Source organism: Balaenoptera acutorostrata, chromosome 10, assembly GCF_949987535.1.
Source record: "Balaenoptera acutorostrata chromosome 10, mBalAcu1.1, whole genome shotgun sequence".
Taxonomy (NCBI): Eukaryota; Metazoa; Chordata; class Mammalia; order Artiodactyla; family Balaenopteridae; genus Balaenoptera; species Balaenoptera acutorostrata.
Genome location: NC_080073.1, coordinates 48385708 through 48401815, shown reverse-complemented (window position 1 = coordinate 48401815; position 16108 = coordinate 48385708). Strand labels below are relative to the sequence as shown.

Below are 16108 nucleotides of genomic sequence, written 5' to 3'. Positions count from 1 at the left end.
CTGACCTTGTTTAATGTATTGCTGTACCTAAATTACCCACTAATATATACTAATGTATATCGCCCTGTATTTCTCATAATTACCCACTGTGGCATATCTCTAACCAAGGGCCTTTCAGGAGCTGAGAGAGGCTGGGGCCACTTCTGTGTATTTAAGTGAAGAGGTCTCCAAATAAAATTACAAAAATTGTGGTTACTTTAAGAGTTTATTGGACTTCCCTGGTGGCGCAATGGTTAAGAATCCGCCTGCCAATGCAGGGGATACAGGTTCAATCCCTGGTCCGGGAAGATCCCACATGCTGCGGAGCAACTAAGCCCGTGCGCCACAACTACTGAGCCTGCGCTCTAGAGCCCACGAGCCACAACTAGTGAGCCCACGAGCCACAACTACTGAGCCCACGTGCCACAACTGCTGAAGCCCGCGCACCAAGAACCCATGCTCCACAACAAGAGAATCCACCACAATGAGAAGCCCGTGCACCGCAACAAAGAGCAACCCCCGCTCGCTGCAACTAGAGAAAGCCTGTGCGCAGTAACAAAGACCCAATGCAACCAAAAATAAATTTTAAAAAACAAACAAAAAAACCCCAACACATCCAGCATCAAGCCAGTTCTCTTCCATATATACTATCACTACCCAGCATCTCACATGTGGACCACTGCAACAGCAGTGAACTGAAAGTGATCGTGACTTGTCACCTGCTTTCATTCTCGCCCGGCTAAAATATATCTTCTACATAGCAACTGAAATGATCTTTTAAAATGGAACTCACTTCACATTTCGCCCCTTCAAATCCTCCCGTGGCTTCCTGAAGCCCGTGGATGTGTGTTTTTTTTTTTTTTTAATTTATTCTTTCAGTGGATGGCTTTTTTTTTTTAATTTTAAATTTTATTTATTTATTTTTTATTTTTGGCTGTGTTGGGTCTACGTTTCTGTGTGAGGGCTTTCTCTAGTTGCGGCGAGCGGGGGCCACTCTTCATCGCGGTGCGCGGGCCTCTCACTATCGCGGCCTCTCTTGTTGCGGAGCACAGGCTCCAGACGCGCAGGCTCAGTAGTTGTGGCTCACGGGCCTAGTTGCTCCGTGGCATGTGGGATCTTCCCAGACCAGGGCTCGAACCCGTGTCCCCTGCATTGGCAGGCAGATTCTCAACCACTGCGCCACCAGGGAAGCCCCCGTGGATGTGTTTTTGAAACCAACTTGCTGATGGACTGAATATGGGAGGAATCAAGAATGACATAAAATTTCAATTTGAGCAATTGGCTGGTTATGCCATTGATTCAGACAGGGACAACTGGAGGAGTAGCTTTATGGGGTAAATGAGGAACTCTGCTTTAGCTAGGGCAATTTCGAGATACCTGATAGGCTGCCCAATAGAGATGTCAAGTAGGGAGTTGGTTATACAAATTTGGAGTTCCCAGAGATGTCAGGGTGGAAGACACATATGTGTTGGCAAGTCGGACCACCCTGAGCCTTTATTGTGATACCCGACTTGATGTGAAGTAGAAGAGAAGAACCAGCCAATCTAATTGTTGGCGCACGGATTATAGTCGCTACCTTCCAGTAGGAAGGAAGCAGTGACTTATCTTCCCTAGAAAAGACATAGTTGCTTTCCTTGCCATCAGGCGTCTATCAGTATAGCCTCCTATAGTCTATCAGTGACTCCAAAGTGTGGTCCCTGAGGTGTTCCTGGTGCTGTGGAAACTGAGGGTGGTGGACCCTCGTTTCAACTTCAATCAAGGCAATAAACGTTCTACAAGGTGGAGTTTTACATAAGATTTCGTTTGAATAAGATTCCTGCTATTTAAAATAATGCAAAGCATGGAAGGAATCCAGCCTCCTCACATTTCCCCCCTTATTTATTTAGCCTCCTCACTTTCTTTCTTTCTTTTTTTTTTTAAATACTTTTTTATTTAGCTGCGCTGGATCTTAGTTGTGGCATGTGGGATCTTTAGTTGTGGCGTGTGGGATCTTTTTAGTTGCGGCATGTGAACTCTTAGTTACGGCATGTGGGCTCTAGTTCGGTGGCCAGGGATTGAACCTGGGCCCCCTGCATTGGGAGCGCGGCATCTTAGCCACTGGACCACCAGGGACGTCCTCTCCTCACTTTCTGTAGAAGGAAACTGAGGCTCAGAAGTGAAACAACTCAGACTTCCAGGCACCACCTCCTGCCTGGCCGCTCTTGCCCTGCTCCGAGAGAGGCTGTGGCAAATCAGGAGAGGCGGGAGGACAATTTCTGTATCCGAGGGTTCTGCGCCTCATCCCCGAGCTGTGAGGGGGCTTTCTCTCTTGAGCTGGGAGCCTCAGCATGCCCGCTCCCAAGCTCTGATTGTGGTAAGGACTGTGGAATCTGAGACAGAGAACAACAGGCCCCCAAGGAGGAAGCTGGAGAGTGAAGAGGATAGCGGAGACATTCGCTAGACAAGTTCAACTGCGGGGACGAGAGGCAACTGAGAAGTTTTGAAGGTGCAGAGTGCAGGGGTGGGGAGCGCAGGTGGGTGGCAGTGCTTAGAACATTTCGGGTAAGGGTAAAGAAGCAAGTTGCTAGAGGCCTTTTTCCACCTGCTGCTGCTCTGCGGGGCGGGGCTCGCACCCTCTCTCACTTGGATGGGTCCAATTCCAAGATCCCCAGCTGTGCCTTTGTGTGTGTGTGGGCGGGGGGTTGGGTTGCAGACGTGGGGGACCACTTGTCATTTCAGAGAAATCAGACTTTTTTCTGCCGAGTAGTTCACCCATCAATAAAGACACGACTCCTGTGGTTCACTGTGACCCCCATCTCAGGTGGGGAAACGGTGGCGCAGAGAGGAATTCAGGCCAGAGTCCGGGGGCGGCCCAGCACTCAGGGGTCGCACGGCAGGCTGCCTTCGGGAGCGTGGGCTCCAGCCAGCGCACGAAGCAAGAATCCCGGTGCCGCGGCCCCGGGGTCCCGGGGTCCCTGGGTCCCGGAGTCCCGGGCCCAAACCGCGATCTCTGCCAGCTCGCCCTGCCTCGCCCTCCAGTCCTGCGGTTTGCACGCGCCTCGGGAACGGCGCGGGCGTGGGGCGGGGCCTCCGTGTTGTTGTTTCTCTGGGGCCCCGCCCCTGAGGGGGGCGCGGACCACGCGGCCGGAGGGCCCGCCTCCCCCCCCTCCCCTCCCAGCTCGCCCGCCTCTTTGTATCCAACATCCGGGTTTCCCCGCTGGCTCGGCTCCGCGGCCGCGGCTCAGGAGCCATTTTGGACTCGGTTCAGCTCCCCTCCCCCCACCCCTCCCCCCGTTCATGGCCCCTCCGGACTCGGCCCCTGCGCCCCGGGCCCGGGCCCAGCCCCGCCGCGCTATGCCTGAGTCGGGCGCGCCCCGGCCTGCGCCCCGCCGCCGCCCCCCGGCCCCCGCGTCGCCCCGGAGCCCGGGCCGAAGCCTGCGTCGTCCGCAGTGGCCCTGAGCCCGGCCCCGCCGTCCGGCCCTTGGAGCCTGCACGCTGCCCGGGGACGAAGGCTCGGGAAGCGCGCGGGGAACAAGACCGAAGGAAGGAGCGGGAAGGAGAGCGCAGCCGCCGCCGGGCCCTGCGCGCCCCGGGAGCGCCGCGCGGCCCTGCCCGCGGGCTCCGGGTGTCCGCGGGGCGGCGCCGCGGAACATGAGGGCGCCCTGGGCGGCCCTCGCCCTCCTCTGGGGATCGCTGTGCGCCGGTAAGGACGGGGCGCGGCGTGGGGGGCGCGGGGCGGCTTCTGGCGCCGTGCGGTGTTTACCAACAAAGGGCGGGCCCGCGGCCTCCTCGCCGCACCACCTGTACCCAGCTTGCATCTCCCGGGGCGGGGACGGGGGGCGCGCGGGGCGCCCTGCTCGCTGATCTTGGGGGGATGATCTTGCCTGTGCGGCGGTCTGCGGGGCTCCGGTTCGCGGAGGCGACCCCAGGGTCGGGGTTCAGGCTACACGGGTGCGTGGAACCGAGGGAGAGTGAGAGAAAATCCCAAGCTTGAGGAAGGTGGCCAAGCGGGGCGGTCAGATCTAATACGGGGGTAGCGGGATTGTAGGTGCAGCAGCGGCTGGGGGCAGGATTGCTTGACCCTCAGAGCCACTAGGTGTAGCGAAGCGACGCGGGCCGCTTCACACAGCCCGGAGGAGTCCCTTGCACCCCATCCCAGCAGCGTCTGCGTGGTGTTCCCCCGGAGGCGCGCCGTTGGCGCCAGCTCCTACCTGCGCCCGCTTTCCCTGCGGCGCCCCGGGACGCGAGGTGCGGCCACCCCGAGGGACTGCTTTGTTTTGGCCTCCTGGGAGGGGAGGTGGGGCGAGAAGACAAACCAACAGGTCCCTATTCGTTCTGGCCTCCGGGAAGCACGTGGCGGGGGTGGGTGACCCTCGCGGCCAGCTCTCGGCTCGCGCGCGGGTGTTTGAGGGTGTGTGGTTGCGGGTGTATAAACGCGGAGTTCCGCTGGGAGACCGCTTTTCCCCCAGGCCGAAGCACTGATTTTCCTCTTCTAGCGGTGCTGGGACGCGCCCTACTCCAGTGTGCGCGCAGGGACGGGCTCCGCGCTCGGCTCCGGACGGCTCCGGGCAGCCCTGGGAAGCGTGGGGAGCCGCGCATTAAAGCTCCAGGGAGCAGCCCGGGGCGGTCTCAGAGGCGGGTGTGCGGCAGCCCGGGAGCCTGGTCCTGCGCGTCTTTGTTCCCAGCCCCCATTACACATGCAGCGCGGGTCCCCAGCCGCCCGCGGTGGCAGCAGCGTAGAGTCTGGGAAACCCGCGAAGGGCGGGGCCGGGCGTGCAGGGGCGGGGCTGGGATCCCCCGGCTGCTGCGTGGGTGGGGAACGCGCATCTCCATCTCATCCCCACTCGCGCTCTACGCGCCTCCTTTGCAGTGTAGCAGGGTTTAGCTGTCTGCACCGAAGGCAAGTGAGTTCTCCGAGTGGGGCTTTGGAGCTGCGTCGCCTGAGTGCAGCGACCAGAGGACAGAGACCCCTTATTGGTACCTGGGCACAATATGGAAGGGGTGTCATGGGTCTTTTGGAGCTATTTCCTGTGTCGTAGATGCAGAGAGTTGGTGGTGTTGAACCTGTTCCTTTCTCTGCCTTTTAAGTGCTGCTTTGAGGTGCTTCTCCCCAGGAAGGAGATCTCTGAAGTGAAAGGAAGGCGTTGGCCTCTAGAGGGAAGGGCTGCAGCCAGACGACTTACTAGGCACGCAGCAGCTCACCTGACTGTCTCTGGATCCCTCCTGGAGGTGCTGGGCTTTTCCAAGACCATGTCTGCAGAGGGGGCCTCCTCCCAGGACAAGGACAGCCTCAGACCAAAACCCTCTCCCTAATTATCTCCGTCTGGCTTGGCCAGTCTCAGGTCCCTCCTTGATTATGCGGGGCAGGGTGGGATTGGGCCCCTGGAAGGACTGTATTTCCCTCCTCTTCCCTGGCTTGGGCAGTGCTCAGCAGTGCACCTTGCAACGTGGGGCAGCCAGAGTTAGGACAGAGTCCACCAACCTGTGTTCCTGCCCTGGAGGAAAGTGGGGGTCACTGGGTGTTTCTAGTGGTGACACCAGCCAGTCCTTTGGTGGCCACTGCCCTGACTTGTGAAGAACTATGGGAAGAGCCTCGACAGGCCCAGGTGGGAGCAGAGCTGGCCCTCCTGTTCCTTTGACTTCCTTGATACCCTTCCTTCAAGTTCCTGGCTTGCTGTTTAGAAGTACCCACACCCCCTGCAGCACACAGTGCCCTTGTAGAAGGAAGATCTAGAACAGCACTGTCCAACAGAAATATAGTGTGAACCACACATATAACTTTAAATTTTTCTGGTAGTTATGTTAATAAAAAGAAAAGAAACAGGTGTGTCTCAGTCTCCTTGGGCTGATTGTGTGACTTAAACAACAACTTATTTTCTCACAGTCTGGAGACTGGAAGTCTGAGGTCAGTGTGCCGGCATGGTCAGGTTTTGGTGAGGGTCCTCTTCCTGGCTTGCAGATGGCTGCCTTCTCACTGCATCCTCACATGGGCTTACCTGGTGCTTGGGGTGGGGAGGTGGGGGGATTGTGGGGGTTTTTTCCCTCTTCCACTAACCCCATCATGGGGGCTCCACCCTCATGAACCAGTCTAACCCTTTGCAAAGGCCCCATCTCCAAATACCATCACATTGGCCATTAGGATTTCAACGTACGAATTTTGAGGGGACGCATTCAGTTCGTGACAAGGTCAAATTAACTTTAATGGTATATTTTATTTAACCTAATGTATATAAAATAATCATTTCAACTTGTAATCAGTATTAAAACAGACATTCTCCATTTTTTGTACTGTCATAAAAATCCACTGTGTATTTCATACTTACAGAACATCTCAATTCAGACTTTGCACATTTCAGATGCTCAGTAGTCTCATTTGGCTAGTGGCTACCGTATCGGATGGTGCAGGCCTAAAAGAAAAGGCAGAATTGATGCTGCAGTAATGGTACAGGGTACTTGTTACAAGATCAGTGTTAGTTAGTTTTGCACGTCTTCTGTATTCTGTGCTTGGCCCAGTGTCCTTGGGAAACAAGTCATTTGGCTCTTGCCTTGCAGTGGATATCCCGGACACACATCTGTGTATCCCGCAAGAACTCCTGACATCTGTCTCTGTACTTGGGGTTTAGATCAGGGCCTGTGGGTTGGAGAGTGTTCTGAGTGAAATGTCAGGAGCCACTGGCTGGGGAGGAGGACCTGATTCCTGTCTGTCACATTGGGAAGTGCAGGCCTTGACTGCTCCAAGCTGTCGTCATGGGCGGGCTTCTCTCTGACCCAAAGATACTGTCCATTTCCTCAGGGGAGAAGTGTGTGTGGAATGAGTGAAGTGACCCTCAGGCCCAGTGTAGTGGTAGGTGTCAAGGACACAGACCACAGAGTCATGGGCTGTTGGTGCCCTTCCCCGGGGAAGGGTGTCCTCTGCTACCTGTCCTTGTACCTGCTAAGAATTCCAGACTCTGCCCTGGCTGGCTGGCTGGGCTGCCCTTTGGGAGGAGTGGGCACCCTCCTCAGCTCTTAGAGATGCTTCCAAGGTAGATGATGTAAGAAACTCACCCAGACTCCCTGGCTCTCCACCTGGGTGAAGACATAAGATCTGGAACCCCATGGCCTCCCACAGCTTGGGTGGACTGCTGTGGTGCACTACTCTGCAGGGTCTTTCTGGGCATCTGAATTCCCAAATAGCACCTGGACTTCCCCTGGCACTTCGCCTAAGGAACTTCCTTTCTAGGGAGCCCAGTGAAGAGTGCCCATCGCAGCGCGCCTCGCCCGAGAGCCCCTTTGAGAATCTGATGAAAGCTGTGGACCCTTCCCCCCCAGAAAATAAATGCAAATAAGAAAGAGAACCCATGTGAGAGTATGCACATACTTTGTGCACACTCACTGTTTGTACTGATACCAGCTAATTATGGCCCCCTGGATTGGACTCCGTGAAGGCCTGTCTGCCCTGGTTGCCCTGCCTATTGTATCAGTCCTGGCCGGGGGCTGTGCACTGGGCAAGTTCCCACACTGCTGCCTCCACCTACCCTGTTCTAGCCACTGGGCATGACTTCTCCTTTACTTCTGCCTTTTGTGACCCTGCCCAGTGTTCACATGCCAGCCCTGATCCACCCCCCACCCCCCATCCCCGCCCCTTCCTTCAGGAAGCCCTCCCCTGAGTGCCTGTGTATTCCTACCTGGGAGCTTAGGGTAGTGCAAGTGAGGACCGAGAGACATCAGGTCAGAGTTTAGATCTACTTGCAGATACTGGCCTGTTACCAGGGCCTGGGATCTGGGGGCTTAGGTCGGGGGGAGCTGGTCTGGGGAATACTTTTGAGAATGACATTGGGTAGACAGCCCTCAGGCAGGATCCTGGCTGGCTAGACCTCATTCTAGAGCAGCGTTTCTCAGCCTTGACACTGTTGACAATTTGGACCCCATGATTCTTTGGTGTGTGTGTTGGGGGGCGGGGGTGGAGGGCATCTTGTGCATTGTAGGATGTTTAGCAGTATCCCTTGGCCTCTACCCGCTAAATGCTAGTAGCACTTCCAATCGCGAAAACCGAAAATGCTCTGAGTGGAGGGGGCACAAATCACCTGATTGAGAACCTGATCTAGAATGTTCTCATGCCTTTGAAGGGACAGAGAGTTGTGGGCGGTGGGGTTAATGGCTAATACCACCCCCCGCCGCACACACCCCCCCCCCCATCGGATTCAGGGTGGGAGGTTGGATCCTCAAAAGCCTAGGAGATTCCTGCTTCAGCCTCAGGGTTTGGTTCGAACTCGTGGTTCGGGAGTCCTGGCCACCGAGGAGAGAATCCTGGCGTCCTTGAGTTTTCTCAGAAGTGGTTCGGGTTTCAGGGAGGCGGCGATTGTGGGTGGCCGGGCAGCCTGCCTGCCGCCCCCGCCCACCACCCTGACCGCGCCGCCAGGTTCGCAGCGCGCCTCGCCCGAGGGCCCGGGGCCTCTGCGCCGCGCGGCGCCCCTGTGCGCGCACCTGGCAGCCGACGCGGGCCTAGCGGAGCGCCGGGCATGCCCTCCCCGGCGAGCCCAGCAAGCGGGCTGGCCGCCGGGCGCCCTGGGGAGGCGGCGGCGCCGCCCTGGGCCTGGAGCTCCGAGCCCGTGGACCCTGGGGCGGGGGCGCCGCCTCTCCCCAAAGGTACGGGTGCGCGGCTCCACCCTGGCCGGGGGGAGGTGCGGTAGACTGCACGGCCGGAGACGGGACTGCGCCCGCACCGCGCGGGCCCAGACCCGGGGGTTGATCTCTACCGGCGCCTGTTGGTTGTGCTTGGCAGGCTGGCAGCCCCTGTTCGTCCTCCGCTCCTCCCCCCACCTACTCGTGGCTCGGCTGGGGAGCTTTATGGGGTCTCCTCTCTGATCTTGAACTCGGCAAAACACAGCTTGCTGAACTGGCAACGGATTACAGACGCTTCTTAGAGTAGGAGGAGGCATTCCCAAAAGCTTCAGTTTCCAAGTTCTCAATGTCGCTGGTGGGTGAAGTGCTTATTTTAAAGGTTTTTTGTTTGTTTGTTTGTTTGCTGGGGTTGAGACTCTGCTTCCATCTCTTTTGGAGTCTTTCCAAACTGGACTTTGTTGCCATCTCAGGATTCTTTATTTTTTTCCCCTTCCCTTCCATTCTGTCACCTGTTCTTTGTTCCGGAATAGACACCCACCCCCTTGTTTGGGGCTTCCTTTTCGGCCTTTCTCCACCAGACTCAGAGGCCTGCCATCCCAGCCCCAGAGGTGCCTGGTCCTTGAGGTCCTGGCGGTGCTGCTTCTGGATGCCCAGGTTGTTGGGTGGGGGCGGGGATGGGGGAGAGTAGAGGCTGCTGCCCTCTTCTGAGTCTGTTTTTAAAGTTTCTCAGTGCTGTTTTTGTCTGAGACAATGGTAGGTACTGGAAACCGACTGGTAACGCGGGCTGAGATTGTTTGGGGGTCAGCTGTGCCTCCTCTGGCCCAGGATCAGTCATGGCTTCCCGCATTTGGACAGCCCCATGCCTGGCCCTGGTTATCCCAGTCTGGCTGTACACATACATGTGCCTTTTTCGAACTCTCTCAGGGACTGGCAGCCCTAGCTGAGTGTTTTCATTCATGGGCACGTGATTGCTGGGACTGGGGGTTGGAAAGGAAGCTTGCCCCAGTGGGCGCATGTGACTCCTCCTCCCAGGGGCCTTCTAGGGGCTGGGCCTGCCACTCAGTGGGACTTCTCCTCTGCCTGGTTTCTGGGCTGGAGCTGAGGCATTCTGTGAGGTCAGCGCATGTTCTTGTTTGCAAACGTTTCTCTGCCGACTATTTCAGTTCCACTCTGACAACCAAGGAGGCTAAAATTAGTTCTGGGGAAGGAAAAGGAAGGCTGCTTGGAAACCCAAGCCCTTGGCTGGAGGATGGAGGAGGCTGCTTCCTGGGGCTTGGGCCCAGCATTTCGGAAGATGTGACCAGACAGCTGTTGTCTGTCCATCTGAGGAGAGGGAGGGGCCCCTGCTTACCTCCTAGACCTGAACCAGTGAAAACAAGAGGCTGACTTGGAAGCTGACGCTCTTGAGTGTTGATGCCAGGATGTTTTTTCCTTCTGGCTTGCATAGTGATGCACAGTGTTTTTAGGTATGAGGACAATGCCTCTTAACGTCCAGTGTCATTGACAGCCCTCCTTCCCCCTTCCCCCTCATTGATTCAGAAAGCATGCATGAGTTCTCAGAGCCTTGGGCTGGCAATCATGGGTTAAGAAACCCTTACTTTATATCCTGTTTGGGAATTTCCTTCTTACCCAAGTTTTACATTCCCTTCAGGTGCTCACAAGCCAGGCAGACCAGGGCCTTCCTTGGAACTGCTGGCTTGGGTGGGAGTGGGAGTGGGAGTTAGAGGAGAGCCCTGTGGTCCAGGCCTCATAAGTAGAGCCCTTTGTGCCCTGAGGGCAGAGGGGATCAGGGTTCATCTGCTGCTGGGGCTTAGAAAATAGAGGGTCAGAAAAGTTAGGTGAATTCTGGTTTCCCTTCCCACCTGGCTGGCCCCTCCTGTGAACCCGCTACCTGAGAGTGGGTCCTGCAGGACTACGTGGGGGAGCAGAGCCAGGGCAATGCGGTCCTGTCTCCCCTACCATGAAAAACCCCTCCCAAGTCTGCCCTCATCCAGGGGTCTCCTGGTTAGCCACCCTGGCATATAGTTGAGTGGTGGTCACATTGGCCATAACTTCTTTTCCCATTTAAAATTTTATTAATTTTTAGTTTTACAAGTAATACATATGGATTCAGTTGCAGAAATTTAGATATTACAGATAAAACCAGGGTCTCTTTTACCAGCCTGGTCTGCCGTCTGAGTCCTCCTCCAGAAGTGAGCCTTCTCAGGTTGGTGGATAGCTTCCAGACGTTTGACATATGTATCTATAGAAGTACTTAGAGAAATAAAGCTTTTTTTTTTAAACCTAAAATGGTATTACTCTTTTTCAAACATTTAACTGAAATATAAAATATGTATAGGATAGCGTAATTATCATAAGTGACAGCTTGAGGAATTTTCACAAACTGAATATGCTGATGTAATCAGCATCCAGATCGAGAATCAGAAATTTACCGGCCTCTCCCCAAGCAAGCCCTCTCTTGCTCCATTCCAGTCTCTACCCCTAAACCCCTAAGGGTAACCACTATCCCAACTTCTAACAGCATACGTTATTTTGGTCTGTCATTGTGCTTTAAATGAATGAAACGTTACAGGATGAACTGCTTTATGTCCATCTTTTGCTCACCATGTTTTGTGACTTGCATCCGTGTTGTCACGTGTCATGGCCTTTTTCTTTTAGCTGTGCCGTGCGGCACGTGGGATCTTAGTTTCCCCAACCAGACGTTGAACCCATGAACCCTGCATTGGAAGTTCAGAGTCTTAACCACTGGACTGCCAGAGAAGTCCCTGTCATGGCTTTTTAAACTCAGAGATCTGTTCTGGCAATCTTTTTAATGTATATGGATCTACCTCAGTCTTTTTATTTAGTTATTTACTTTTATTTATTTATTTTTGGCCGTGTTGGGTCGTCATCGCTGCGCTTGGACTTTCTCTAGTTGCGGCGAGCGGGGGCTAATCTTCGTTGCGGTGCACGGGCTTCTCATTGCCGTGGCTCCTCTTGTTGCGGAGCACAGGCTCTAGGCGCGTGGGCTTCAGTAGTTGTGGCACGCTGGCTTCCGTCGTTGTGGCTCGCGGGCTCTAGAGCACAGGCTCAGTAGTTGTGGCACCTGGGCTTAGTTGCTCCGTGGCATGTGGGATCTTCCCGGACCAGGGCTCGAACCCGTGTCCCCTGCATTGGCAGGTGGATTCTTAACCACTGCACCACCAGGGAAGCCCCAGGACATGTGTATTTTAAATTTTGATAGATATCGAGAAACGATTATACATGGTTATACTGTGTCGTGGTGGTGGTGGTGATGGTGGTGGTGTGTGTGTCCTGTGTAATGTTAGATTACAGAGGTTGGAAATAGCCCACCTGATGAAGGGTGCCCGGACAGGGAGGGTGCTCGCTTCCCCTGACCTGGTATCTGAGGAGCGCCAGAGAGGCTGCTTCCCATGTCTGAGGCTCCTGGTTACTGTGCCGACAAAGGGGAGGTGGCAGTGGACTAGCCAGGATATGGTCTGGGTTTGGGGTGGGTGTGCATGTGTGTGTCTGTGCGTGCTCACTAGCTAGGCTCCATGCTGCCTCCACCTCTCAGAGAGACTGAGGCTCTTGCTGAAGGTTGTGGGGAGCAGGGCTATACTGGTGCACCCTGTGTGTTTGACAAGCTCTGGGCATGGAAGGATCCTGATGTCACGTGTGATGATAATGGTGGTAGGAGGTATGGGAGAAACTTGTAAAAGAATTATTTTAGAGTCTGCTGAGGGGCTTTTCACACCAGAAAGGGTTCTGGTGAGCTTCAGTTCCTGGCTGAGCATGTGCCTTGTTCCCTTGCACGATCTTCTGCCTTGACTGGCTGAAGAATTAAAGAAGACAGTTTGAGATGACTTGTTCTCCAAAGCCCCTGCTTTCCTAGTCCCTTCTTCAGCGTGCTCTCTACTCTTTCACTACTATTTTACTGGGATTCCTTGTGTAAGCCCACATGTCAGGCCCTGCTCGTGGAGTTAGGTGGGAGTGGGTTAAGGGTACTGTTTCCATTGTAAGTGATGTCCCAGTCAGCTTTCCCACATTGTACAGGTGATGTGCACTGTCTGTGTATTAATCGGCTTAGGCTTCTATACCATGGAATACCACAGACTGGGTGGCTTAAACAACAGATATTAGTTTTCACAGTTCTGGAGGCTTGAAGTCCAAGACCAAGGTGCTGTCAGGATTGGTTCTTGGTGAGTCTTTCTCCTTGGCTTGCAGACAGCTGCCTTCTTGCTGTGTCCTCACACAGCCTTCTCTCTGGGTGTGTACACTCCCGGTGTCTCTTCTTCTTCTTATAAGGACATCAGTCTTGTTAGGTTAGGGCCCCACCCATATGGCCTTAATTGACCTTAATTGCCTCTTTAGAGACCTTATTTCCTAGGACAGTCACATTGGCGGTTATGAATATTGGAGGGGGACACAATTCAGTTCATAAGAGTCTGAAGTAATAAAGTTGGTTGAAAGTGAATTTTCCTCTTGAATTACACTTTGGAATGGAAGTTACTTTTTTCAGGACTCTGCTTTGGGGTCAGTGTTCTTCTCGATTAACACTTTCTAAGGGCAGTCTTATCTCTACACTGGTATCTCAGTTGTTGTGTTTGTGTAGAGGTATCCCCTTTGGGTATTATATATGGTCCTGAAAATATATCTAAAACCTGGGTTAAAAGTAGATATGGAGATTTCCTCTTTTGATGATCAGGATCAACCCTCTTTCTGAAAGCACCTGAAAAGATGGACAAACTGAGAAAACATCTCTGGTTGAAAGCATTGTACAGCTATCTCTCAATGCTGAGACCTACCAGGCCAGAATATGTGTGAGAACAGAGGCCTTGGGTGGTGACTTTTACATTTGAGTCTGTTTTCAGTTCCATACGGGCAGCTGAGAAGCTGAGCCTTGCATTTGATAGCCTTGGGCTAGGAAGACAGGAATTGGAGTTCTAAAGAGAGGGTGGGTATAGTGAGCCCCTCTTTTTGGGTTGGGACCCCAAAGATGTAGAGGTGAGGGAGAGCCAAAAGAAGACAAACTCTAAAGTGGGATGAAGATGTTAGATGGTGGAAATCATGTTGCTTCTCAGCTTTCTCCACAGCCAGATTAGGAGTCTGTGTGATCAATGACCACGTGTGTATATTTGCTTTCCAACTTCAGAACTTCATTTCTGTGGTGCTTTCCCGTTCTTTTTGTCCTTATGGGTTTATGCCTTAAAAACCTTTTCTTTGCTGTGGTTTTAGTGGGGTTACAGGAGAGAGCAAAAATAACATTTGTGTATAATCCTTGCCCTTTACCTGGAAGCTCTCTCACCACTGTCCTTCAGGAATGATGGGCCCTGGAGAAAGGCAAGTGTTTCAGAGAATGGCCCTGGACCCACACCTTGTTCCGTGGATGGTGCCAAGGAATCGTTTACACGGTTCGAGGTTGGAAGTGACTTGAGGTGACTTAGCTTGATTCCTTGTTCCTAGGCTGATAGAGCTCCTTTCGTCACCCTTGGAGATTGCTCCTGAACTTCCATTTCTGGCAATAATAGTGAACAAAACAGCTGAAAAACCTCTTCATACAAGACACATAGAAATGCTGGATAAAGTATAACAAATATCCTTTTTAAATGTATATGCATGATTGCATGTATAACAAAGTAAGGGACAAGCAAGAGTGGGCTGGAAGCTAGAGCTGTACCGCTTCACTGGTTAAAGCTGCTTTTTCCTGGGGGACTTTGCCTCTCTCCGTAATTTAGAGATGTGGGTTTAGTAGCAGTGTGTGAGGCACAGGATATAAGATGTGGAATTGAGACTGAGGCTCTCACATGATAAGACTTCCACAGCGTTATTCATTCAGTGAAAGTATGGACTAGAGAGAACATTCTTTTGCTGATAAAGGGAATAGATAATAAAACTGTTGGTTGGTGGGGGGTGGGTAGTTTCACTTGAGAATTTGTAACCATAGATCTGTGCTTCCATGAGCTTGGAGTTGGAGTTTATACAATCTGTGTTTCCTGGGAGTTGAGTAATTAAAGTGATTCCAGATTGGTAATGTCCTAGAGAATTTGGCAGAAGCAAAAATATAAATTATCTCTGGAAGTTTGCCCCCTCAAACTTGGCTTCACTTTTTATTCCCACAGAAAAGGCCCCCACTGAACACAAGCTCTGTATCCAAAAACAGAATCCAAAATTCCAAAACACACAGGGAAACAAGATACCATGAGTGAAATCATCAAAAGTAACAAGTGGCAGAAATAGATGTTCAGGAAGTTAAATTATGGAATTAGAAGTGAGGGATTTGGAAGTATGACAAAGAACAGAAGTATCAAAATTGACCAAGAAGGTTTTTTTAAAAATAAAACTTCTAGGGACTTCCCTGGCGGCGCAGTGGATAGGAATCTGCCTGCCAGTGCAGGGGACCCGGGTTCGATCCCTATCCGGGAAGATCCCACATTCCGCGGAGCAACTAAGCCTGTGAGCCACAACTACTGAGCCTGCGTGCCACAACTACTGAAGCCTGCGTGCCCTAGAGCCTGTGCTCCGCAGCAAGAGAAGCCACCACAGTGAGAAGCCTGCACACTGCAAAGAAGAGTAGCACCCACTCGCCACAACTAGAGAAAGCCCACGCGCAGAAATGGAGACCCAATGCAGCCAGAAAAAAAAAAAAAAGAACTTCTAGAAATGAAAAAATAGATTAATTGAATTTATAAATTAAATAGAAGAACTAAACAGATTAGACCCAGCTAAAGAGAAAATTAATGAATTGGAAGTTAGACCTGTGGAATTATCTGTAATGGTGCTTAGACACAGAATTGAAAAATATGGAAGCAGAGTTAAGAGACTGGGAATGGTCTGATACTTGTAATAGGAATTTCAGAATCATAGAATAGGGAGATGCAATATTCAAATTGATAAAAGCCAAGAATTTTTCAGAATTGGTGAAAGACATGAATCATCAGATTAAAAGCAGATTCTTCCAAGCAGTACAAAGAAATTTAAACATGGACTTAGACACATAGCTTATAGTGAAACTGCAGGAAGCAGATCTAAGAAAGCAGCCAGAGGGAAAAGACAGAATATGTACAAAGTTAAACTAATAGTAGACGTTTCAGCAATAATGGTGGAAACCAGAAGACAGTGGAATAATATTTTCAAAATGCTGAGAGAAAATAACTCAACCTAAAAGTTTATGTTCTTCTGAACTGTCAGTGAGGAAAAAGAACAAACTAACATTTTCAGAAAGATGAACAAAGGCTTCTGTACCAGAAGATCTTTACTGAAGGAAGATGTTCTTCAGGAAGGACAGTGGTCCTAGAAGGAAGAGTGGAGATCTTCCTTCTAAGAAGGGTGAGCAGACAAGCTGGAGAATGTATGGACTAATAAGAAAATGTTGGGCTTCCCTGGTGGTGCAGTGGTTAAGAATCCGCCTGCCAATGCAGGGGACATGGGTTCGAGCCCTGGTCTGGGAAGATCCCACATGCCACAGAGCAACTAAGCCGTTGCGCCACAACTACTGAGCCTGCACTCTAGAGCCTGCGAGCCACAACTACTGAGCCTGTGTGCCACAACTACTGAAGCCCACACG

General features: G+C 52.5%; 1 protein-coding gene across 3 annotated transcripts in view; it reads left to right on the top strand.

Moving 5' to 3' along the window:
• The first annotated feature begins 3264 nt into the window (after positions 1-3264).
• The window catches only part of ACVR2B (activin A receptor type 2B), a 32312-nt gene continuing 19468 nt past the window's right edge, over positions 3265-16108 (top strand). The window contains exon 1 of one of the 3 annotated variants that reach the window (XM_007191461.2): positions 3265-3661. In XM_007191461.2, coding sequence (XP_007191523.2) covers positions 3610-3661 — 52 coding nt within the window. In that variant the 5' untranslated portion in view covers positions 3265-3609. Of the gene's footprint in view, positions 3662-8106; positions 8587-16108 lie in introns of those variants that run through there. The other 2 variants (XM_057555165.1, XM_057555164.1) reach the window with 2 other exon arrangements.